At 37.9% G+C, this 24,646-nt stretch overlaps 1 protein-coding gene across 1 annotated transcript in view; it reads right to left on the bottom strand.

Annotated features, from left to right (window-relative positions):
- Positions 1 to 6,151: 6,151 nt before the first annotated feature.
- The window catches only part of KCTD9 (potassium channel tetramerization domain containing 9), a 28,179-nt gene continuing 9,684 nt past the window's right edge, over positions 6,152 to 24,646 (bottom strand). The window contains exons 3-12 of the mRNA XM_031692528.2: positions 22,223 to 22,266; positions 18,714 to 18,810; positions 18,051 to 18,109; positions 17,719 to 17,847; positions 13,999 to 14,066; positions 13,813 to 13,908; positions 12,981 to 13,130; positions 9,456 to 9,561; positions 8,595 to 8,728; positions 6,152 to 6,387 (exon numbers count right to left, since the gene is read on the bottom strand). Coding sequence (XP_031548388.1) covers positions 6,271 to 6,387; positions 8,595 to 8,728; positions 9,456 to 9,561; positions 12,981 to 13,130; positions 13,813 to 13,908; positions 13,999 to 14,066; positions 17,719 to 17,847; positions 18,051 to 18,109; positions 18,714 to 18,810; positions 22,223 to 22,266 — 1,000 coding nt within the window. The 3' untranslated portion in view covers positions 6,152 to 6,270. The remainder of the gene's footprint in view (positions 6,388 to 8,594; positions 8,729 to 9,455; positions 9,562 to 12,980; positions 13,131 to 13,812; positions 13,909 to 13,998; positions 14,067 to 17,718; positions 17,848 to 18,050; positions 18,110 to 18,713; positions 18,811 to 22,222; positions 22,267 to 24,646) is intronic.

Here is a 24,646-nt window from a genome sequence, read left to right as displayed (position 1 = left end):
TTTGCGGGTAGATGTCCCATGCCAGCAGTGAGCCCTTGGACTTTTTATTTACATAGCACAAGCATTTGAAAAAGCGAGCGACATTACTCTTTATTACATTTACTTGAACACATGATTGTCTTCCCCTAATTTACCCCTGGGCTATAACTCAGGATGTTCAAGGATCCCATTTTATTTAAGTATCTGTTAACAAATCCATAGCACAGTCAGCATTCAGTAAGTATAGATTTGAACGAATAAGTGAATGAATGAGTAAATGAATACAAAGTAAGGGCTTTTTTAAAAAAAAGGAATAATTTGCTCTTCCTCTTTACTTATTTTGGGGGGAGAGATAATTAGGCTTATATATTTAGTTTTTAAAAACATTTTAAAATTTATTCATTTTATAATATCATATTTTTTAATTGAAGTATAGTTGATGTACCATATATGTTACAGGTATACAATATAGTGATTCACAAAGTTTTAAAGGTGATATTCCCATTTATAGTAATTATAAAATATTGGCTATATTCCCCATCATTGTAGCTTATTTTACACCTAATGATTTGTACCTCTTAATTCTCCATGTTTACTTATTTTTTAATGGAGGTACTGGGGATTGAACCCAGGACCTTGTGTATGCTAAGCATGCGCCCTACCACTCAGCTGTCCCACCCCCCGGCAAAGTAAGCTTTTAACCGGGTTAGAGCTATCCTCTACTTCTGCATCAGAGCTGTGTTTTATCTGACACAGAATTAAACCTTCATGTACAATTGGATGTCAGGCCTATTACATTAACCAAGCAATAGAACATTTAAAAATAACTGGATGTTTGTTCATTTCTGAGCTGGAATTTGCCATTTCTCCTTGAGTAGGATGCTGAATGAGTCAGTTGTTGACCAGTGTCTTTGGAATGATTACAGTTGCCAGGATTTCAGCATAAAGAGCAATATTTATACTGCCCAAAGAAACTCCTACTTTGCCCAGACACCTCTGTGGAGGTTGTCAGCTCCGTGGTAGGGTAAAGAAGAGGATAAACTTTAAAGTATAAATGCAAATAGAGGAGGAATTAAAAAATAGAGCATAAGTGATTTACTTTATCTCACTTAAATTATTTTAATTATTTCATTTAGAAACTTCAAATAATTTAGGTGCCATTCTTTCTTTTTTTTTAATTGACGTATAGTTGATTTACAGTGACGTTAGCTTCTAGTGTACAGCATAGTGATTCAGTGATACATATATACATATTATTTTTTTTTGCAAGTTTTGAAGAATTTTTACTTTTTTATTGAAGTGTAGTCAATTTTAAATGTAGTTTTTACTATTGACTCTAAGTAAATTTGAATCATCTACATGTGACATGCATCCAGTTTTCACTGGGGTGTCTGTTTTTTTTTTAACATCTTTTTATTGAGTTATAGTCATTTTACAATGTTGTGTCAAATTCCAGTGTAGAGAACAACTTTTCAGTTATATATGAACATACATATATTCATTGTCACATTTTTTTTCGCTGTGAGCTATCACAAGATCTTGTATATATTTCCCAGTGCTATACAGTATAATCTTGTTTATCTATTCTGCGTATGCATGTCAGTATCTATAAATTTTGAACTCCCAGTCTGTCCCTTCCCACCCTCCGCTCACTTGGCAACCACAAGTTTGTATCTATGTCTATGAATCTGTTTCTGTTTTGTATTTTATGTTCTTTTTTTTTTTTTTTTTAGATTCCACATATGAGCAATCTCATATGGTATTTTTCTCTCTCTTTTGAATGACATTCTCCAGGGACATCCATGTTGCTGCAAATGGTGTTATATTGTAATCCCATTCCTAGGCATATATCCGGAAGGAACCCTACTTCACAAAAGACACCTGCACACCAATGTTCATAGCAGCACTATTTACAATAGCCAAGACATGGAAACAGCCTAAATATCCATCAACAGATGACTGGATAAAGAAAATGTGGTATATTTATACAGTGGAATACTATTCAGCCATAAAAATGACTACATATTCTTTTCCATTATATGTTATTACAAGAATTTGAATACAGTTCCCTGTGCTATATAGTAGGTCCTTGTTGTTTGTCTATTTTATATATAGCAGTTGTATCTGCTAATCCCAAACTCCTAATTTATCCCTCCCCCTCACTTTACCCTTTTGGTAACCATAGTTTGTTTTCTATGTGTGTGAGTCTGTTTCTGTTTTGTAAATAAGTTCATTTGTATCATGTTTTTAGATTCCACATGTAAGTGATATCACGTGATGTTTTTGTGTGACGTACTTTACCTAGTATGATAATCTGAGTCCATTCTTGTTGATGCAAATGGCACTATTTCGTTCTTTTTTATGGCTTTTGTATTCTGTTGTGTATATGTACCACAACTTCTTTATCCAGTCATCTGTCAGTGGACATTTAGGTTGCTTCCCTGTCTTGGCTGTTGTAAATAGTGCCGCTGTGAATGTTGGGATGCAGGTATCTTTTCAAATTGGAGTTTCCCCTGGATATATGCCCGGAGTGGGATTGCTGATCATATGGCAAGTCTATTTTTAGTTTTTTCAGGAACCTCCTTACCATTTTCCATAGTGGCTGCACCAAATTACATTTCCACCAATGGTGTAGGAGGGTTCCCTGTTCTCCACAGCCTCTCCAGCATTTCTTGTTTGGTGGACTTTTAAATGATGGCCATTCTGACTGGTGTGAGGCGATACTTCATTGTAGTTTGGATTTGCATTTCTCTGATAATGAGTGATACTGAGCATTTTTGCATGTGCCTGTTGGCCATTTGTATGTCTTCCCTGGAGAAATGTGTAGTGCCATTCTGACATGAAGTGGTAGACTCCCATCTCACTATGATAAAGGCAGTGAGAGGTTGGTTTTCAACAAGAGTCCATTATGTTTGAATGGGTGTTTGTTTATAAACGGTCCAGCTGATTTCCTGTTTGCTGGAAGAGATGTGCTTCTGACAGTGACTGCTGCTCAAGCAGATATGGTCTTTGCTTAGGGCTCCTGAACAGGGAGGTGAGACTGCTGATCCTTATTGTCACGTTAATCACTTATCTCTGGTTAAGCATCACTGGATTTCTTGTAGGTTATTTCTATCAGTTGGTATTCAATTTTTGAAAAATGCTTTGAAATTTTTAGATGAACACAGCCACATGGTCTATGAATTCGTTTGATACGCTTCATGCCTGCAAAGTCTGCCTTAGCATGGCCATAGATCTCAAGGGCAAAGCCCAACTTGTCTTATTTTCTACAGCACACAAATAGGGTATCAAACAAATATGCAATGAATGGAACTTGGATGTTTAGTGACAAACTTAGATCATTTTCATAGCTCCAAGGATAGAGCAATTGACCATGAAGCTGAATTTAGTAAATTGGGTTTAAATAATTGGATGTCTATAATTATACATTTTCCCCCTAAATTTAGAAATTTCCCAAATTTTAAAGTATGGCTTTAGAGAGAAGATGGCTTTTCAGCATCAAGGGATGCACCTCAAAAATAGTAAAATGGAACAAAAATGATTTAGTAATCTTGCTGAATGACAGATGAAAACCTTTTTTGTCCTGATGTAAAATCTCAGCAGGATGGACTCATGAACTCCTGCTGACATATCCAAGGTTGTAAAAAGGTTTTAGAGAATTAATCCTTGCATAAGATGCTTCATACGGAAAGTACGTTAACTGCTTTTCTTCGTAGAGTGGTACCTTTTAAAGATAGTACTTCCTTGGAGAGTTAATAAAATTCTAGGGCTTTTCGTATATTAAAGATGATTTAAAGTTGACTTGGGGTAGATTTACTTGCAATTCATAAAATGAACAGTTGGAGAAAATATTCCAAGTCTGGATTTATGACAGTAAACTTCTTAAGAAAATGGATTTACAGTATTTCCTACTAAAATGTCAAACTGTAGTTGAAAGACTGGATTACAGCATAATATGCATTGCTTTAAACAAATGCATGAGTACTGAATTTTCTGTGTGGATACTTAGCTAATTTAGGTTAAACCATTTTCTAGCCCTTTCCCATCCCTCCCCAAACAACTCTGTTTTTACGTAAACTAAACTGCATGTAGTAACGTGTCTCATTGCTAGGGTTAATGGAAGTTCTACTGTTTTGAAATGTTCCCTCCCTCCCTCCTTAAACTCCTTTCTCCTAGTTGTCAGCTGAGAACATTTTAGGGGCAATGTGTTTAACCAACCTAATAAAGCTAACTGGCCCTGTTCATCAAAGAGTAACACAAATTAAATGAATTACGGGAAGACAGTCTTTTGTTCAGCATTGATAAAACGTCTCTGTCTTGTTAGCTTGGCGGACTCTCAGAAAAGGATCATAAAATAATCCCGCATAGAGAAATAACTAAAGGCACCGTCACCTCCACGGTACGTGTTACACTGTGCTTCCTTTTCCTCCCAGCCCCTCAGGCTTGGTCTTCAACACAAATTGAAGAAATGTAAGCAAAATCTGGAAGGTGCTGATTTTCAAAAGCAAGACAAGAAACTCCTTTTCAACATTTCACATCATTTATTAATGCAGTACACATTAGATCCAAAATCTGCATTTTCTAAGCATACCGTGTTTGGATCCTTCAGATTCGTCTGCAGTTTTAGGTTATGTCTACAGAGGTACCCTTAAGTGGATGGACAACACATTATATAATTATTGAAAATATAGTACAGAGTGAAATGATTTAAATATAATTTAGGCACATATTGATTATGAAAATAGATCTCTCTCAATACAATTCTTCTCTGTCTTGGTAAAAATGATAAAGCAAAGAAAATAATTCATTTCTGAAGTTGCTTTCCTTCACCTGTAAAGGTCTGCTGCCCTCCCGCTCTGCACACGTACCCTTTACTGTTCAGGAAAGCGTTGCATATGTATGTATAGGATAAGCTACGTAAATATTGAAGACATGTCGTTCTCCCAAAGGAGACGAAGTGGTTTTTAACAATTCCTTGCCTCAAACTGGTAAGTCTGTAGAATTCAGAACCCATTTGGACACAGCTTACATCCCTGCTCTTGTGGTAGACATAGGGACACAGGTCACGAGTAAACGCAGGCCCTAACCCTGCTTCTGCAGAGATGATGATGCAAGAAAACCAGGCTAAAATTCGCTTAAATCAGAAATGTAAGAACCACAGGCGCTGAATGATTGGTTTTACATCTTGGACCAGCCCAATGCCTTTAAGTTTTTTGATAACTGTAATGCAACTGTCAGTTTAGAAGCCCTCGTTCTCCATTGTAGAGTTTGAGCTACAACTCTAGTATGTTGACTCCTGAAAGATGGATTTGCCATGGTCATTCACATTTTATAGCTTTGACTGCAGTGGATTGGGATTTGATACCTACGTCCAGGCTGGCCCCGTTTCAACTATAAATGAATGTTATTCACGCACCTTGGCTTTTTGGTTTTCAACTATCTTCCTACGCTTGTTTTGACTGTTCAGGAGGAAACTAGCCAGTAGTGTAAGTTGATAAAATTGCCTGGTCTGGTAGTGGAACTTGCTTAGAATGAAATCCTCAAGAATGTGCATTGAAAAGCTGCAGCTACAGGTAAATCCTTCCTCCATCCGGAGAGGTCCACTGTAACTTCAGCTGACAGTGATGTATAATGATGTCTTTCCTTCCACTCTGTCTCAATCAGTAACAGAGGATTTCTTTAATTTAGCTACTGTTTTGTTCTTTAAAAAAAAAAACTAACCTGAAAAGAGAGCCTTGGGGAGTCTGATCTCACCATATGCACATGGCGTGGCAGGTATTTAAAGTACGGGAGGCGTCACTAAAGCTATTTGTAAACCTGAACGACCTTTTCAAAATTTTCATAAAGTTTAACAATTTAAATATCCATACTGCATCTAGAGAGTCAATAAATATAATTGCATATGTTGTGCTTTTCATAAATTAAAATCCTCAAATGCGTCTCAAACCAGGATGGTATTTCCACAGCATGCCTATGTAAAAGCAAATAAAAGAGATACTATATTCCTGGTCCCAAAGCCAGGCAAATCCCCCTACTCCACTCAAAAGGCAGCACGCTAATCTAGCTTCCCTACATCAGTTAAATGAGTGCTTCTCTGTTAAAATCAGAATGTGGGGGGGAAAGTGACTTCTTCCCCCTTATGCACCGCTGAGAACAAGCGTAATCCTCTAAATGTTTTTTTTTTTTTATTCCCTCACAGTGTTATTTCTTCTAGACAACTGAGTGGGTGGAGAAAGAAAAGTGGTAAGGAACACGTTTTTCACCGTGAGCGTCTTCCTCCAGCCCTAAGTCTCATCTGACGCTCTGTGACATGTGTAGTGGGGTCAGCATCTCTTCAAAGATGGCGCCCTTCACGTTGGAACCCCTCAGGTTGGCTTCTTGAAGGTCACACCCAGACAGGTCACAATTCTGCAGGACAAAAACAATATGCACCATTTAAGAGGTCAAATTGATTCCTGGGCACACAGGAAAATGTTCCTACGTAGTAACTCAGTTATTTCAGGGAAACTTCCAGAAGCTTTGGAAGAAAGTCAGGTTTTCTCCTCTCCAGTTGATGCTCAGGCTGACCACCACAGACGTGTACAAACAAAGGTTGACAACGAAGCATGTCCCTTTTGTTCACGTATTTTAGCATCAGGCATTTAAAATCCAGATGGGCTCCAACGCAGTCAACAGTATCTAAACAATTTCACCACAGTCCATGAACAACGGGCATGGGGGGTGGGGAGATGGCTTAAAAGAATCTGAGAGAAAGGGATTTTGCTTAATGATTAAATTATGTAACAGATTTTTTCCATTCCCCAGCCCTGACATTCTTAGAGCAGGGAACTGCCTTATTTTAAACCCCAGAATTACTTGTACAGTTCACTGGGTTTGAACAAATGTATGCAACGGCAACCCGCACCATGACTGGGAGCTGCTTTCAGATTTCCCTTGAGATCAGGGAGTGAACAGATGAGACAGGGGTTTTGGCCAAGTCCCCGGGGATGACGGAGACAATGGTTAGAGATGCGGGTGACTGCACATGATCTTTTAGGGTAAAACATCAGCGGCTGCGCCTCAACAGCCCCTGGTTGGTTAGTCTGCGCCACCAGTGAGATTAGAGGGAGGCTTTTTGCTACTGAACCACATTGACTACATGGTAACTAAAGCCAAGGGGAAAAACCATCATCTTAGGTGACAGTAACAAATCATAAACATTTAAATAATTGTGCTTAGAATAGGTTTATACCTTTGGCCTCAGGCTGGTTCTTTTTGCCTTTAAGTTTACGGGGGGGGGGGGCTGCTACTATGCTAAGAGCTATCAAGAGAACAAGGAGAAAACATTAAAAAAAAATTCAGCAGCACACTAGATGTTGACATACTGTTCTCTACAACCCAATCTGTGCCAGACTTTATTGTATAGGGCTGTACTGTTCAATATGATAGTCCCAGCCACATACGGCTGTTTATCTTTAAATGAATTAAAATTAAATAAAATTTGCAATTTGCAGCAACATGGATGGACCTTGAGATTATTATATTAAGTCAGACAGAGAAAGACAAGTATCATATGGTATCACTTATATGTGGAACTGAAAAATAAAAAGGGGATACAAATTTTATTTACAAACCAAAAAGAGACTTACAGACATAGAAAACTATGGTTACCAAAGGGGGAAGGGCTGGGGGAGGGATAAATTAGGAGTTTGGGATTAACAGATACACATTACTATATATACAATGGGTAAACAACAAGGACCTACTATATAGCACAGGGAATTGTATTCAAATTCTCGTAATAACATAATGGAAAAGAATCTGAAAAAGCAATGTATATGTGTAACTGAATTGCTTTGCTGTGCGGCTGAAACTAACACTGTAGATCAGCTACACTTCAAATAACAAAATTTTTTTTTAAAATTAAAATTTAAAAATCCATCCCTCAGTTGCACTACCCACGTTTTAAGAGCTCAGCAGCCATGTGTGGTTGGGGCTGCTGGACTGAACAGCACAGGCATAGAACATGCCCGTCTTTGCAGAAAGTGCTGCCGGACACTGATGACGTTGGCCTAGTAACAACTACTGAGTCCACTAGCTGAGCCTGCAAATCAAGATGGCAGACAGAAGACAATGATGACAAAGATGACTGGACAAAATTATAATCTCAGGTTGAGATTCTAAAAGAATATGATGCCAGTTTAGAACAGGCTTTCCCTTAAACCTGATTTCAAATTCAGATCTCATTTAAATTTCTCAAGTAGCTCAAGAAATAATCCGGCCCCATCTAATTCTGTTTGGAATTAAAACTTAAGAAAAATACAATTGACTGGATTAAAAAAGCATCTATCAAACTCACCTACTTGAGGGAGACCCAAGGAAAAGAGGAGAAATGAAATCAACTCAGACTGAATGCCAGATGAATCTTCAAATCTGAAACTGGTACCTGTTAACTGAGGTAACCCAATCCTGCCCTGGAATTCAAATTTGTTTAAACAAGCAATTGAAAGCATCAGCTGGGCTGGCATGTTTCCTGGCAGTTGTGATCAGCCAACCACTTTGTTTATGATTTCAATACATTCTGTAGGAGCTACTCAGAAATTCTAGATGAACAAAAACTCCACGTGGTAACTCACCTCTAAGTCAGTTCCTGCCAGAGTCGCTCCTCTGAGGTTACAGTTCTTCAACTTCGCATTTTTCAAGGTAGCAACTCTCAGGTTAATTCCTGTCATTTGACTTCCTTCCATATCCACACCTTTCAGATTAGCACCTACAGGGAATATTTGTAGGCGTCGTTGAACGTAAAAGCATTTAAAGTCATCTACCTTCAAAAGATGCAAGATGGCTTAATGGGAGGTGAAGAACCTTTGGAACCTTTGGAAATGACTGAACGATAAATCTCAGTCTCTCAACCAACATACATATACAAGGAGTTCTTTGTTAACAGTCTGTTTGCTTATACTATGAATTAAGAATGTTTTAGTCTGTATTTTTGAGGGAGGAATTCAATTCAGTCTTAGGATAATTAGCAGTTTTATAATATGGCTCTGAAAGTTCATGGCAGTGGAGGTTAAATACTGTCTTCTAATTATGCAAATAAACAAAGTGACCAGTTCAAGAACACAACAGAGCAACAAAACAGTACATTCAGAAGTGACAAAAAACTGCCTGGCTTTATGTAAACCGAAGTTCTTAATTTTGGTCCATAAAAGTTTGCTGTTGTCTGAAAGTTTAAGATGTTGATACTTAATTCTCCGACTGAAGCCTCCTTAAGTATTGGAGGCCAGATTTCCCAAGTTCTCCTTGTTGGTTAGCATGACGGAGACCAAGCAACGTCTTAGCTTTTTGCAGATTCTCTAAGTGTGATGACAGGATGGAAGTAATCTGCCTCCCTTCCCTGCGGTTACCATGTTTTCACCAGTAACAGTTATCCTGCTGGCTTTCCTCTTACTGGTGTGTTTTCACCTTAGAGATGGTAATTACAGATGCAGTCTCACCTTCTAAATTGGCTTTGAGACCAGAGGGATCTTCAAAATTGCACAGTTTCAGGGATGCTCCCTCTGCATTAGAACAGAGCATCTTGACTCCCTGGAGATTGGCACACTGGCAAGGGGGAGAGAAAAGTCCATGCATTAAGGTTCAGGGTTTTGTTTGGAATAGAAAAAACTGGCTCAAACAGTAAAAGAAAAAATTAAAAAGGGAGAAAAAAAAAGCTCAGTTCGATACATTCACCATCAATTATTTTCTACTCACAATAAAGACTTTTCCAGTTGAACCCGGTAAGAACTGAGAAGTGTTCTTTAAAAATCGTTGTTTTAAAAAAGAAACAGAAGCCAAATAAACAGCAGTCCTTTACATGAAATCTAAAAGAGTGCAGAGAAAGAAGCTGGGGAGTCAGAAGCATGACAGCCCTCTTTCTATTTTTACCAACAGCCCTGGGCACATAAACAGCCCAGCCTATGACAATGTGACCGTTGAAAAGTCTGCGTGAGAAAGCATAAGCTTGTCAGGCTCATGGATTTTCCTTTCTTTATTACTGTACGAATCAATCAGTGGAATTCCTGATTCTCAGTGTTACTATTACCTTCCTATCAAAGGTCAGACTGCGAAGGCCAGCAGTTGAAGGAGTCAGTTAGCTACCAGCACTAGCAAGTTGTTTGCAGGGCCTTTCTGTACCAACCCGGAGCACCCAAGCCACAGTACAAGGTGCAAAAAAGCTAGAAAATACATGTTCGAATTTTAAGTTACACTAATTCATCTCAAAGGATTCAATACCATCAGACCTGAACTCAAACAACTACTAGATGAGGCAGGAAGCTATCTAGAAAGTTGGCATTCACATCACATCTTCACAATTGTGGCCATCAAAGTAGATGATGAAGGTAAGAAGTGTTTTAAAAACCGCAGGGCACAACATAAATGATGACTGCAGATCAGTGAAGAAATCTCAGATCCTAAGTCTGACCGTGTGATGTCACAGCCACACCCATCAAGAAAAATCCTTGTTTCCTAAGTGCAATTTCCTTCACTTACAGTCAATTCTAGTGATAGCGAAGATAAGCTACAGACCATTTCGGATCACAGGTAGCTGACGAACACGTGTGCACTTCCGTGTCTGCGCGTTTAACACGAGGTAGCAGAGCCCTCAGACTAACGGGGAGGATAACGAGGACGTGGGAGGCCCAACGTAACGAAGAGATGGCTGGACTTTATGTACTTGAAGATATGACAGGACAGGAAGCTGGTGCCTGAAAATAAATGTCTCTGGTTCTCTATGGGATGCTCCCAGGTAAAGCAGACTGTAAATATCATCCAAAGTTCCTAAGGATTATGTAAGTACCGCCCTAGACTCTAGGCGCTACTGCGGAATCTCACCGAGAAGTAAACCTGGAAGAAATTCAGTGAAGTTTTCTGTCTTCAACCACAGAAGCCATTTCACCCTCTATTCATCCAATGGTAAAGCAGGTCACTGACAGCGAGATCTCAGAACCCAGCTGCTGAGTGAAGCAGCACCGCACCTGTAAGAGTTGTGCTGTTCACTGTATCAAGGGGCAGTGGGTTTTGATGGAAGCAGTTAGGTTATTACTGTTTTTTTTTAAAGTATGATAATGATATTACGATTATGTTTTTAAAATGTTACTTATCTCTGAGAGAGAAAAAATATTTATAGGTGAAAAAAACGAGGTGATTCAAAATAATCTGTGGAAAGGGAAAGACAATACACAATTGTTTATATACGGATATTGTTGAAGCTGAGTAATGGAAGCACAAAGCGGGTTCATTATACTAGCTCGTTTTTGTGTATGTTTGCTATTTTCGAAAGGAAAAAGTCACTAATAAAAAGGACACAAGGGAAAGAAAACACGTGCCTTAGAGTCTAGTTCCAGCTTTGCTGACAAACTGGCCTTCGGGGCTTGGTCATTCTCCAGGTTTCAGTTTCTTTGTAAGACAAGGTCATACTCATCACAGTCCCTTCCAGCTCTCACCATTCTGTAAGTCTGGCACAGGGAACGTGCAGTGGTTTTGTAACAGCTGCATTATTACATCAGCTCCTCTACAGCAAGAGAAAGTCAATGAGGGCAGGTGGAGGGTGTGGAGAAACACCCTAAAGGATGCTGCAGGTTAAAGGGCGCGGCTCAGATATGGGCTGCGAACTGGGACAGCCACAGGGGTCATCTTGGTCGACAGCAGAGCTGGATGGTTTCACAGCCAGTGAGCCCGCAGGGAGGAGTTTAACAGGAGTGGAGGGGCCATGCGGTGCATCTTGTGCTTAGTGCACACCGTGTTCCGTGGACACCGCAACATCTTCAAGTGCCCAAGAATGAGCAGTCAGTTTTGACGTTCACAGCCCGCACACTCTGGGCAATGAGTCTTCAACGTGAGCCATTTTTATCATTAATAAGTTAAATTTCCCGTTTGATAGCACTTCAGTAAATATCAGTTAAAAAATAAGTATTTTGGCCTTCACATCAATTATATGTAGAACAAGTATGTACAGATAAGAAAGTGATGGTTCCGGCTCACAGTTAATACTAAAATTAAAGAGAACTCAAAACGAGTTGTACTGAAAGAGTGGCTGTCTTTTTTTTTTTTTTCCTTTCCCTAACAAAAAGACCGACCAAGCTGCCTCTCGGCATTTCACTGTTTAAAAACTAGGTCTTTCAAGCCTTTCCTTTGTACTGTGAGTCTTTCGCTTACTTCGCTATCAATTTGATCCTTCAAGATGGAACAAGGAGTGAAAATGACGGAAATGTATGTTGGCAGATTTTGTTATTAAGATCTAAGTTTCGTGGGAAAAATACACTGCAACTAAGGAATAAAGCCAAAATCATGAAATTCAGTGAACACGTATTCAAGGAATACTAAAAGCAAGGTACTATAATAGATGTTGTGAATTCAAAAGACGGAGACAAGAAGCCTTGGTGTTCAGGCGCTTACAGCTGTTAGAAGTTAGTAGATTTCACTGTCGGTTTCACATATATCCTCTAACCCCAGATTAACACGGGCAACTGTTATGTAAGTACGTACATACACATACATACATGCAAACACATACATACATGCGTGTACAGGGGGAGAGCCGCTGAGATGCTAACATACACCAACCGATGGACACGTTTATTTCAAAATCTCTCTGCCAAACACCCACCAGAGCAATAACATTCTCCCACTCTAGAAATGATGTTGAATAGAAAATTTCAAAGGTCCTTTCCAGTTTTACCTTAATAACTCACTGAAAATAGAAGTCTGAATAAATAAAGTGAACTAGGTTGAGGAGGTAAGAATCTAATTTCAAGATTTAATTCCTTGTTATTTGCTAAACGTTTCAGGTCTCTGTTTAATAAAGGATATCAGAGTTGCAAAACCAACCCACTTCACCTTCAGGGACTTCCTTTTTATCAACTTAGGAAATTAATCTGTTTTCAATAAAAGCTCCCATTAAGAGACAGAATTTCTGCTCTTTGAGACTTGTTCAATAGGCTAAAAATTTAATTTTCTCTTGGAATCGAAAGGATTCTTACGTCAAGCACAGATCCAGAGAGATCAGCTCGTTCAAGATTGGCACAGCAGAGATTAGCGTGGGCAAGATTGCAGCGGCTTAAATTGGCCATTTTGAAGTTAATGTATCGAAGGTCCAAACGAGAAAGATCAGCACCACTGAAGTTTAAGCCCTAAAATTAAAAAACACAAATTGTCACAATATTTAAACCATTTGCTGTATTAAATTTAATTACTATAGTAATTAAACCACCATTTTTTTTTAGAAGCAATTGGCAGTTGAGTCATTCAAATGAAACTTAGACATATAAAATCAGTGTTCTGAATGGGTTCTCAAACTCTATTTACACATAATATTTAGAACGCTTCCTGGCTTTACCTCATTTATGTGCAGAAGTTTCTAAAGGGTGATCTCTGTTAGCCACATACCTGTTGATAAGTATTTTTATTAAAGCTGACTGTATTTGAATTATTTTATTAATTCAGTAATTCAAGATTATTTTATTTTTAAAAAGTGAGTATTGTGGTTTTTAAAATTGTTAGTGCTATAATGCATACAAGTTATCTCCCACTGACTAGCCACATGTAACAACTGTACAGACAACTTTTTATTTTAATTGCTGAAATTCTATGTTACTCAAAAAACTGCTGCATGAGGCATAAACAATAAAAAAAGCCATTATGACTTTTTTTTTTGCTAACCATTTTAAGACTAAATCACTGCTGTGACCATCATTAATTGTATCTTGCATGAAAAAAGAAAATCAGGCAAGAAAGAAATTCCCAGAAGAATATTAAACTTCACTCACAGATTTGCTGACACAAGTAAGTCACGTCAAAGTCTCCTTTAATTACCTGGCAACGCAGTTCTGATTTGGTTGGAGTGGCTAGCAGAAATCGGACAAATTCCTTCCGAGATATTGGTGAATGATCTTCTGGTGGTTGAGAATTCTTGAAAAACATATTGATCAATTTAGTGGAGCATTCTTGGGAGATAGCTACAGTAAATGGAATATTTGCCTAATGTCAGAAGAGCCTTACCTTTATCGCTACTTCTAGGTGTTCAATCAGTGAGTCGATCCCAAAAAACCTGGCTTCTTCTAACACACCTATCATAATAAAAACGATCTGACTTTATAGAATGCTCTTCATTTTAATATTTATAGAATTCTTTGTTAAATTCTCACGATAGAAATGAAATTCAAAAAGTAGGCTATCCATCAACATAGGAGAAAGTAACTAAGGTTTAGAACATATATAGAGAACATTTTAAAATAAACAAGTATTTACATATAGCAAAACAAAACTAATGAATTAGAATGAAAAATTTCAACATTTCAAAATTATTTCTGAAAACTACTTTAAATAGGTCACAGGCAAAAAAGTCCTAATATCAGATGTTCCTAAAATAATTGATACAGTGATTGGTGAACCCAGCAATCAACATTGCATTGACTTTTTCAATGAAGCACATCTGAATAGGTTTGTCACAAATCTCTTTTACTTACTGATTTGGAAAATTACAGAAATGAATAAAAGTAAGCCAGCCTTCAAAGCAAAAATTAAACGTATAATTCAGAAACTTTTTTTAATAGGAGAATCAATTTTAAAAAATGATTTCTATGTGATAAAAGGGATTTTATGTATCATTTACTTTTCTTAATTTGTAAATACAAAAATAAAAACAAAAACAAACTGTACATTCTCCTGGTGGCTTGATACATATACTTTCTCACAGCTGTTAGTAAACATCTTCATCAGAGTATGTGGGAATAAATCTGGAATCCACTCTCCTTCAAATGAGGACCTCAGTCACTCAGCAGGCTGAGTCCACTTGAAAACTACTAAGATCTCAGAAATCAGAGAAATAAGAGATCTAATCCTTCCCTTCAGATGGTTCCAAGCTAGTAAGGGTGTAGGAAGAGAAAATCACAACAGTTATTTGGGAAGGTTATGATCTTCTCTGGAAAGACCCAACTCCACCTTCAGTATTCCAACTGCAAAGCAAAGGTCACGCGATGGACAGCACACCATTCAGGGGGCCACCCAGGCCCAACACCGTCCACCCGCACCAGAGTGGCGCCACCCTGGGTTCCTCACTGTCTGTTCCTGGCAAACAGATCACAAGAGGGGTTCCGCTGGGCCCCGTGCTCAGTGGGCCAAGATCTTCTGAGTAAGTCAGGACCTCCCAGCAAATGCAGTAGAGATTTTTTTCCCCCTCATCTTAGGTTCAGAACTAAATCTTAAAAACTTCCAGAAAAGCCTTAACACAGAAGGCACCCATGAGAGACAGTTGAGGAAGAGAAGGAATATTTAGTGTTTTTTTTTTGTTAGCACCGGCACACCTTGGACTTGAATCCCAGTGCTCCAGTTTTTCGTCTAACAGAAGCTACTTCATTTCTCCCTTAAGCTCATCTGCACATTTGTGAAATGGGGATATTATGACCTTCCTTGTGAAGTTGTCAAAGTGTTAAAAGAGATAACCTGTATGTATTGTCTGGTATAATGCCTGGGCCCCTGGTAGGTCCTCAGTAAATGATCACCATGATTATTACTAGTATATTAGTATATGATGATATGTGTTAATATATAAATTAATAATTATTAAATTATATGTTTTCTGACACTTGGGAATGTTCTCTTTTTACTTTATCAAATTAGGTTCAGAAAATTCATGTTAACTTAACAGAAATAAATACTGAAATGCTAGAAAAGTTCTTGAGTTAGGAGAACACTTGGATTAAGGTGAGATTTAGGGAGGAGATAGGGAAAAGCTGATTTAAATCAGGGAAAGAGGATTTTGAAGACAAATGCAAGAAAAGGAAGACATGCGTCACTGGAAAAAGACAGTCATTAGGGGTCGGGGACAAAGGGGGATCATGAAGGTGAAAACATATTCACCAATGAAAACACAAATTAGGAAGGATAAGAAACGAGGTGGGGGGAAGAGAAATGAGTTACTATAGATTATTTCAAAGCACGTGATTGCTTGGGGCAGCTTGTAGCCCATGTAAAGTGTTTGGATGGAAACTGTTCTAATTAAAAACAACGCTTTATAAAATGAATCCAGGAGATGCTCTGCCTGCTGAATGGCTGAATAAGGAAGAACAATGGCTGGCAAACGTGACAAGGGAAAACAAGGGAGGCTGGTAAGAGCCCGCCTTGCTGAGGTCTGACGTTACTTCCTAGGCAGGGAGGCCCTGAGATGCTATCTGTGACACAAGAAAAATTAAAATGCGGTGCCTTCAAAGAACCCACTGGCCATCTAAAGGTGAGGCGTGAATGTCCTCAGAAGAGGGTGGGCTATGGGAGTGAAAGGCAGCAGACTGCTACAGGTGCTGAAAGGAAAGGCTCTGAGCAAGCGTGCATCGCTGGTTATTTTTATAACAATCGCTGCAGAATGGCTAAAGTGAAAAATCGGCTGTAGAGGGTTTAAAGCAACGGTTGGTAGAAGGTGAAGAAGAAAAGCAACAAGAATGCAGTTATGGACAGTTATGGCGCTAGAGGAAAGGGTCAAACCTTATCATTATTTTTGCAGTGGGTAAGCTCTAAAGGCAATATAAAGTCTAATAGAACAATAACGCCAGTTACTGAGCGTTTCACATTTCACTACAGAGATATAAACTAGCAGCCCCCAGGCTGATTCTGATGTGTTTGCACGTAGTGTTTTGAAAATCAGAAGATTTCATATAAAATTTTAGATTTCCAGTTTTTCTTTTAAAATCAAGTTTTTGTTTTTTTTTTTTAAATCAATCTTTTAAAACCCTGAGTGCACATACCCCCGTGACAAAATCTGTGGAGGGTGCACTCAAGATCACCACGTTCCCACCACTCCTGAGGTCAGACCAGATTCAGGCACGGGGAGGCCTGTGAGCTGACCATGCAACCACTGCTTTGTAAGGGCTGTCGTCCACCTTGTCTCCACTGACCTTCACAAAAATCTGTGATATGGTCAGGGATCAGGGTATTTTTAATGCTCAAGTTTCAAAGGGGACTCAGAGAGACTTCCCCCAAGTTAACCTTCTAATAAGTGGTAGAATCAAGATTCTAATTCAGTCTTATGACTCTGAAGTATAATTTCCTCTTCTGAATGGGAAGGTCCATAACTGAACCCAAGTGACAGTCACCATTCAATTGAAAATACAACAAAAAATACATAAACAAGTTAATACTGTATAGCACAGGGAAATATATTCAATATCTTGCAGTAGCTCATGGTGAAAAAGAAAAAGAAAATGAATATATGTATATTGATGTATGACTGAAGAATTGTGCTGTACACAAGAAACTGACACAACATTGTAAATTGACTATAACTCAATAAAAAAAGTACAATGACAAAATCCTTTAGAGTCTTCACTGATACAATCTAAATCTTTTAGAGTCCTTACTGATAAATCTAAATCTATTTAGAATGTAAAAATCAGAATTTATGGGTTAGAGATATACCTGGAAGACTATCTGTGCCTACATATTCCTATACAAGTAAAAACATTCAATTTTATTTGTTTTTAAGCTTTTGGGGGGGGTGATAAACAGGTTTGTTTGTTTATTTAAACAGAGGCACTGGGGATTGAACCAAGGACCTCGCGCATGCTAAGCTCACAGTCCACCACTGAGTTATACCCTCCCCCCCCAAACTGTTTCTAAAATGGAAAAGATACTTTCACTATATGAAAATACACTATATGACTAAGCAAGTGAAAAGAAAATAAAAATCCTAAACTTATAAAACTGTGAGAAATCATACTGACAACTCACCCAACAAATTAATACCATCATTTACGATGAGCTGTCCGTGACGCAGGTAGTTCAAAATGGGTTCAAAGTACTCAGGACTTCGGTCAATTAAGAAGGCTCCTCTATGATCTTGCTTATTTCCCCAGACGCCTGTGGGACCATGAAAATGAAGACAGCCCCCCCATAAACAAAAGACAAAGTTAGAAACTTATGGAAGGGAAATTATGCAATATGCCAGTAACTTTCTACTCTTGTAAAAATCACTGACAGCATTAAAAAGCACAGGACGACAGGGGTTATTACAGCTACAAAAAAGAGACCAAGTGTGAGAACCAGATGCTTGCCGTACTCACCTCTGTCCTTGAACATGTGGGCCAGCATACTGTCGGGCTCTTTGTTCACTAAAGTGCTCCTAAGAAGTCAGGGGGAAAAAAATGGGTTTCTTCATTTGTCTTTATAAACAAACATATTTAAGTCAAGCGTCTATTTGATGCCAGCTGCTTTCTCAAAAAGAGGCATGCTATAACCTGGGAGGAATGATGCCGGGAGACAAAAAATGTCCCCTACGTTACAATTTATCAAAATCCCACCTAATCTGGCACTTCCTTTGACCCAAATAGTGGCTTGGTTTCCTTTCACTGAAGCGCTAATCTGTCCTATAGCAAGCTACATGAAACAATTTTCTTGATCTAAACTTACATTTTCCTTATCCCTTAGTATAAGCAGTTGTAGTCTCTGCAGATTTCAGTGTTGTTAATTTTTCTCTTGTGTTGCATGTATGTTACTCAGTATTGAAAAAGCATATTCTAAAACACTAAATTCATGCTTTTCCTCCTTTCTCTGGAATGATGAGTGAACTACTTTTTTACTCTTTTCTTTAAAAAAAAAAACTTTCTAAAAATTGGTTTCAAATCACACAGGATGTTTAGGTAGCACTGAAATATCTAAGGAAATCAGCCAATTAAAGGGAAGAACCAACAGGACACGGTGTCCTCTCGGCACCCACGTGCACCTACCGTGTCGTTGTAAAGTACCGCCCTCCAACGTTTAACGTCAGCCAGTCTGTGTGGGCTCCTGACAATCCTTCAGGTGGTTTAGAATCTGTCTGAGGATCTAGAGATGACATACAGGAAAAAAAACAAAAACAAAAACATCAAGATTGGGGGTCTGGGGAAGATGGCAATAGCATCATTTTCTAAACTAATAGCACACGTTAAGAGCATGACAGAGCTACTTGGACGCAAGCCCCACAGCCACCGACAGCATCTAAAACACAGCCAGGGGACAGGTATTCCCACCAGCACCGACAGCCAGAAGACAGCGTGGTGTCAGCATCCCTGACAGAAGAAGCCGGGAGAAACAATGGAGTATGTGATGAACGTACGAACTCCACATTAATCTGTAAATACTCACTGCAAAACTCAGCTACTTGAGAAAAGAGGACTGAAAGTGGGAGGGGCAGGCCCAGTCCAGCCACAGGTGATTCAAGTAGTTTGTAGTAAGATTTGAAGAAGCTGGAAATGGACTCTCAACACCCACCAGCCAAAAACCCGCATCCAGGACAAAGCCCCAGACTAAGGATACGAGGTTGGGAAAAGAATCCAAGTTGAACAGATCAGAGGTGAAAGAAAAAGAAGCTGAGGTAAAAGTCAAAAAGGTCTAACAGAACCAAAATACATCAGAAGGTGATTTCCATATTTTTAACACTTCACAGGAACAACAGAAAAGGGAAATCTAGAGCCATGAAATCAGAAAAACTTTCCTAGGTCAGCCCTCCCTTCTCCAAGTTAAGGAAAGCTAATTTCATGTAAAAATGAACAGAAAATGCCATACAAAATTATTAAAAGAACAGGAAGAATTACACCCCGGTAGCCAATGAAAATATGCCAGAAAGAAATGCCCACCACACAGATAAACTATAATCTAATATTCTGAAGATGCTAAAAGAAGTACATCATCCAAGGTATGAAAGAACATAAACAGAATCACAAAATTCAGAGAAGAGGCACGAGAACTCAGGAGAGATTAGAAATAAAAAGGAACACCATTTTGGAAATGAAGGTTAAATTCGAAGAAGCAGAGGAATGAAAGAACACACAGAAAGTGCCTTAAGGAAAAATGACGAAAAAGAGGAAAACTTCAAAAATCAAAAAGAAATGAAGAAAGAGAGTAAAAGAATTTAATAGATTGCAAATACAGAAGAAAGTGCAGGAGATCCAACATATATACAATAGCAGCCCTTAAAGAAGAAAACCAAAGCATGGTGACAAAATGCACGAAGTTCAAGAAAACGTTCCTTAAAAAAAAAAAAAAAAGTGAACTACACATGGAAAGGGCCCACCACATACCTGAGAGAATCAACCCAGAACGCCCAGAAATAGTTTACTAAAATTACTGTACTTTAAAGAAAGGGAATAATCCTTTGGGTAACTTAGGAAAAATATTCACTTATGAAAGATCAAATTTTTTTTTAACACCAACACTCTACGCCAGAATAAAATAGAGTAACATATTTATGATATTTAAAGAAAAATAATGTGAACCAAGGATTTTTTTAGCAACTTAATTGAGGTATAACTGATATACAACAAACTACGCATATTAAAGTTTGCAACTTGTTCAGGTTTGACATATGGTTTTAGACTAGACAGGCTGACTTTTAACTACAGAAGCCACATGCAAGATGTCAGAGAACACAGTTCTCACAAGTTCTTTGTCAAGAATCTACCAGAGAACAAGTTGCAGACAACTACTGGAGGCATCAGCCTAAGGGCTGGAGAAGTAAAGTTAAGTAGTTGTTTTAAGGGAGACAGTAGAGTATATAATGTTGCATATATATGTATGTGTGTGTGTGTGTGTGTATATATATATACACAGATATATATACACACATACATACATGTGCACCACTGTATATGGTATACAGTAATAACATTCTGACAATGGAGAGACAATACAATTATTTTTTAAGTAAAGAAAGAAAGGAATGACCATATTAAAAAATGTTTACCTGTCTTTAGTAGTCTTATTGGTACTTGAAGTATTGGGACTGTTACTGAAACTTTAATGTTTTTTGTGTAGGATGAAGTATTTATGTGACATTATAGCTGCATCATGCCCTGTGTCCCTGAAAATCAGGATTACTGATATGCAAGAAAGGAGATCTAGATGTAAGACAGAAGCAGTTAAATAAAAAACCCTATAATCCTAGTTATTAACCAAAGTATTAGTGTGAACCCATGAGATATTTTATCTACGTGTTATATATGATATAGAACTTTATATTTCTTATATGTTAATTTTATCTGTAGCTAGCTATGTATTTCCAACTCTGTCCACCAAAAAGCCCAATGATGAGGATAAAATCAGTAGCAATGGGCCTCCCTAGCACCAGGATTGTGTCTTGAAATGACATTTCCCACTAAAAGAAACCAAGGCTTCTTGGAAAACACACTGATCTGGGTTTAGAATAAGAGAAGTTTAAGACAAACACTTTGCTATTACAGGTAGTAAGGGAACTGTGAAAGATTAGTGGGGTTGTGTGAAAAGGACAAGGACTGAAGGGATTTCCACTGGCCCAAAGGAAAATAATCTGGGTATCAATAAACCCGGAGGATGAAAACATACCAAGGATTTTTAAATCCAAAAGTTCATAATGATAAAACTAAAATACGCACTAGTTAGTACTTTTTATTTTGTGGTTTGTTTGTACGCATGCAATGAACCAATTAAGTGACCACTGCCTGCTAACCACTCTGTTGGGCTAATGGGTAAAAAAGACGAGAGAAAAGTTTTGCTCACAGTTTTAAGGCAGAGATAGAGAAGACTATGCACTTACTTCTAAGTTGGCAACTGCCTGTGTGATGATCCAGAGAACTACCTCCATTCACCAAATACCATTATTGTGATGGCTTAAAAAAATACTTAAATATTCAGGATGTGATTGTCTGGAACTAAATACACCAAATATTCATTAAAGAGTATTTACCTTTTTTAAGCCTCGGGCTGTATTTTTTGAGGTATACACTGGATAAGCTTTCTTCCAAAGGAAAGGGTATATAGTACCTGTATGTGTGGATGTGAGCGTGGTTGACACCAAGTCATTTTTGACTGATTTGACTGCTATGAATGATTGGCAAACATTAATTCTGCAAGCAATGCATGCTTAAAAGTATGTAACAACATTTTGATTACTATCAAAGAGAAAATTTCAAAACAAAACAGCTATCTAAAATCAAAACTACTCTATCATGACATGTTTAATGAATATGTGCACATCCATAGCATTTTAAAGGCACGCAGAAGATGGGGTCTCCACATTAAAATATGATCATATAATTCAAGTCAAAGATTTACTTTCACAGCCCCCTCCCCCACCCCGATGCAGAATCAGGAAAAGTATGAAGAGCTGAATACGGCCACAAGATACTTTTAAGTGTTACGCTTAGTAAACCTATGAAAAATATTTGCCATTTCATCTTTTTTATTTCAGCAGACAAAACTGGCTTTTAAGGATGTCACTTACCAATAAACGGTTCTCCTTCACACACAAACAAAACATCATCATCCCTGGGGAAATCAAAATTTAAAAAGCCACCATCAAAATCCAGAAATCACATTAATTATCTGTTGACTAGAGGAACTTTTCCTTAGAGTAAATGCAGAAGACGGCAGAACCTATGAATCTATATTGCAAAGAAGCTAACTGAATTTCCAGTGCTTTTTGTTTAAACCCAGGTCTTTTACGCCTCTTCCTTTCCAAAATTCTACGATGCTATGAGGATGGAATGAGCTAAACTAGACACTCGTTTTAAAGAGATAAATTTGCCTAGGATATTTGAGAAACAAAAACAAAACCCAAACAAACCAAAAACCACTATTGTGGTAACTCACTAGTGAGTTAACACTACCTGACATTCTATTTTATTTAGCAAATTTTCACCAAAGCAGGTCTCTGTGATGTTTATAAAATTCAGACAAGATCCCGCACATGAAGGTACTTCTGAAATGCAACAAAACAAAACCCACTATACAAATTATGTGAATTCAGTTTCTTATCAATTGAAGAATATACTATTATGCTCAAAGGATAGGATTAAAGCTACAGACAACTCTTGTCTTTTTTTTTTTTTTACTTTAGTTCTGTAACTCTAAATAAATTATTGGGGTTCTCTCCCAAATTATCAGCTGCTTTGTGCTTTGGAAAGGGAAATACGTTTCCGTACTAAATCTAGGAAGAATATAACTGGAAGTAACTGCTGTAAACACTCACCCACTATGCCCACCACACTCCCAAATGTAAATAACTGCCCATAATCTGAAAATCTGGATTATCAGTGTATATCCTCCTCCCCGGCCCACCTCACCTCGCCCTGCCATTAGTATAAATAAATGATCAGGTTGTACCGTGAACCACAAATTATTAAACAGGTAGATGAAGGTATGATATGATACAATATAATATATATTATGTTTATTTCTTGTCCTAGCTCTTTTTTTAATTGAAGTATAGTTGACACACAATATTATGTTAGTTTCAAGTGTACTACATTGTGATTTGACAAATACGTGGAATGATCACCACGATAAGTCTAGTAACCATCTGTCACCATTCAAAATTATTACAGTGTTACTGAGTATATTTCTTGTACTGCATATTACATTCTTGCGCTTTCTCTATTTTATAACTAGAAGTTTGTACCTCTTAATCCCCTTTACCTATTTCACCCAGTCCCCCTGCTTCCTCCCCTCTGGCAAACACCGGTTTGCTCTCTAAACAGATAGATACTTTACAGCTCAGAAAGCTTCAGCTATGGCCTTCTTCAATTATGACCTATGTTGTAGAAATTTTTATTTCTGTAAGTATATAAATTATTCTATAAGACATCACAGGAACACACAGAATCTTTTTGGAAGCAGACTCTGTGTCAAGAAGAAATTTAGGTTGATATAAATCATTCAACAATGTGACCATTATCCATAGAAACTGAAAGAAGCTGGGCAATAGATACTGAAAAACTAAGAAACTCTCCTAATTTATTTGGATTTTAAATCTCTGTCTTTTAAGTCTACAATCTTTTTCTACTTGTTCACCATGCCAGTTAACTTTTTAAGACTAGTATCAAAATCTGTTTTCCTCTCATTACCAAAAATCAGCTGTTAAACCATACGACCTGGGTAGGTCATTTAACCTCTCAGATGTTTAGTTTCCTCATTTATAAAATAAAGGGACTAGAAGTGGTTAACTTCAGAGGCAGTATTGTTACATTGAAAGGTCTTTCTGACCTGGGTTTAAATGAAAATTAAACTTTGTAAACTACCATCATTTACACCACTGTCTTCACACCATCAATTTCAGAAAGTCCATGCTTTGCCAATTGAGTGAGGTAGCTTGTGGGCAAAGCAAAGACAACGTAATCGGTGTGGGCAGTACTTAATTTGTGTTCCATCTTCGTTGTTAAGCCTCTTCCTGCTCCAAAATTCTACAGTGTTCCCACAAGGATGGAATGAGGTGAACCATACACTGGTTTTAAAATATGCCCAGGATATTTAAAACCAAAACCCCAACAAACCAAAACCACTATTGTGGTGGAACACTGGTGAGTTAACTCTATTTAAAACTCTGCCTTATTTAGCATGTTTTCACAAAAGTAGTGTTTATAAAGTTCAAAGCATTCTTAGGAAATGAATTGAATAATAAGCAGGAGCGTATCCAATTAAAGGCAGCGATTAGATTTCTAGCATTAAAAACTCATGTCTTATTAATTCCATCTCAAGTAACATAAAGCTTCCTCATAGCCACACATGCAAAAAGACTATCAGTGTATTGGAAGGTACTCAGGGTTTTCTATCTGATCAACGAACCAGAAGTCCAAGTTACTTAAATTCCAAAGAGCAAACTGTAGGCAATTCATTTGCCAAAAATCCTGCACTGTTAACACTGACTGAG

This window comes from Vicugna pacos, chromosome 31 (assembly GCF_048564905.1).
Source record: "Vicugna pacos chromosome 31, VicPac4, whole genome shotgun sequence".
Lineage (NCBI taxonomy): Eukaryota > Metazoa > Chordata > Mammalia > Artiodactyla > Camelidae > Vicugna > Vicugna pacos.
Note: the sequence above shows the minus strand (reverse complement) of the source record. Positions and strands in the feature narration are given on the sequence as shown.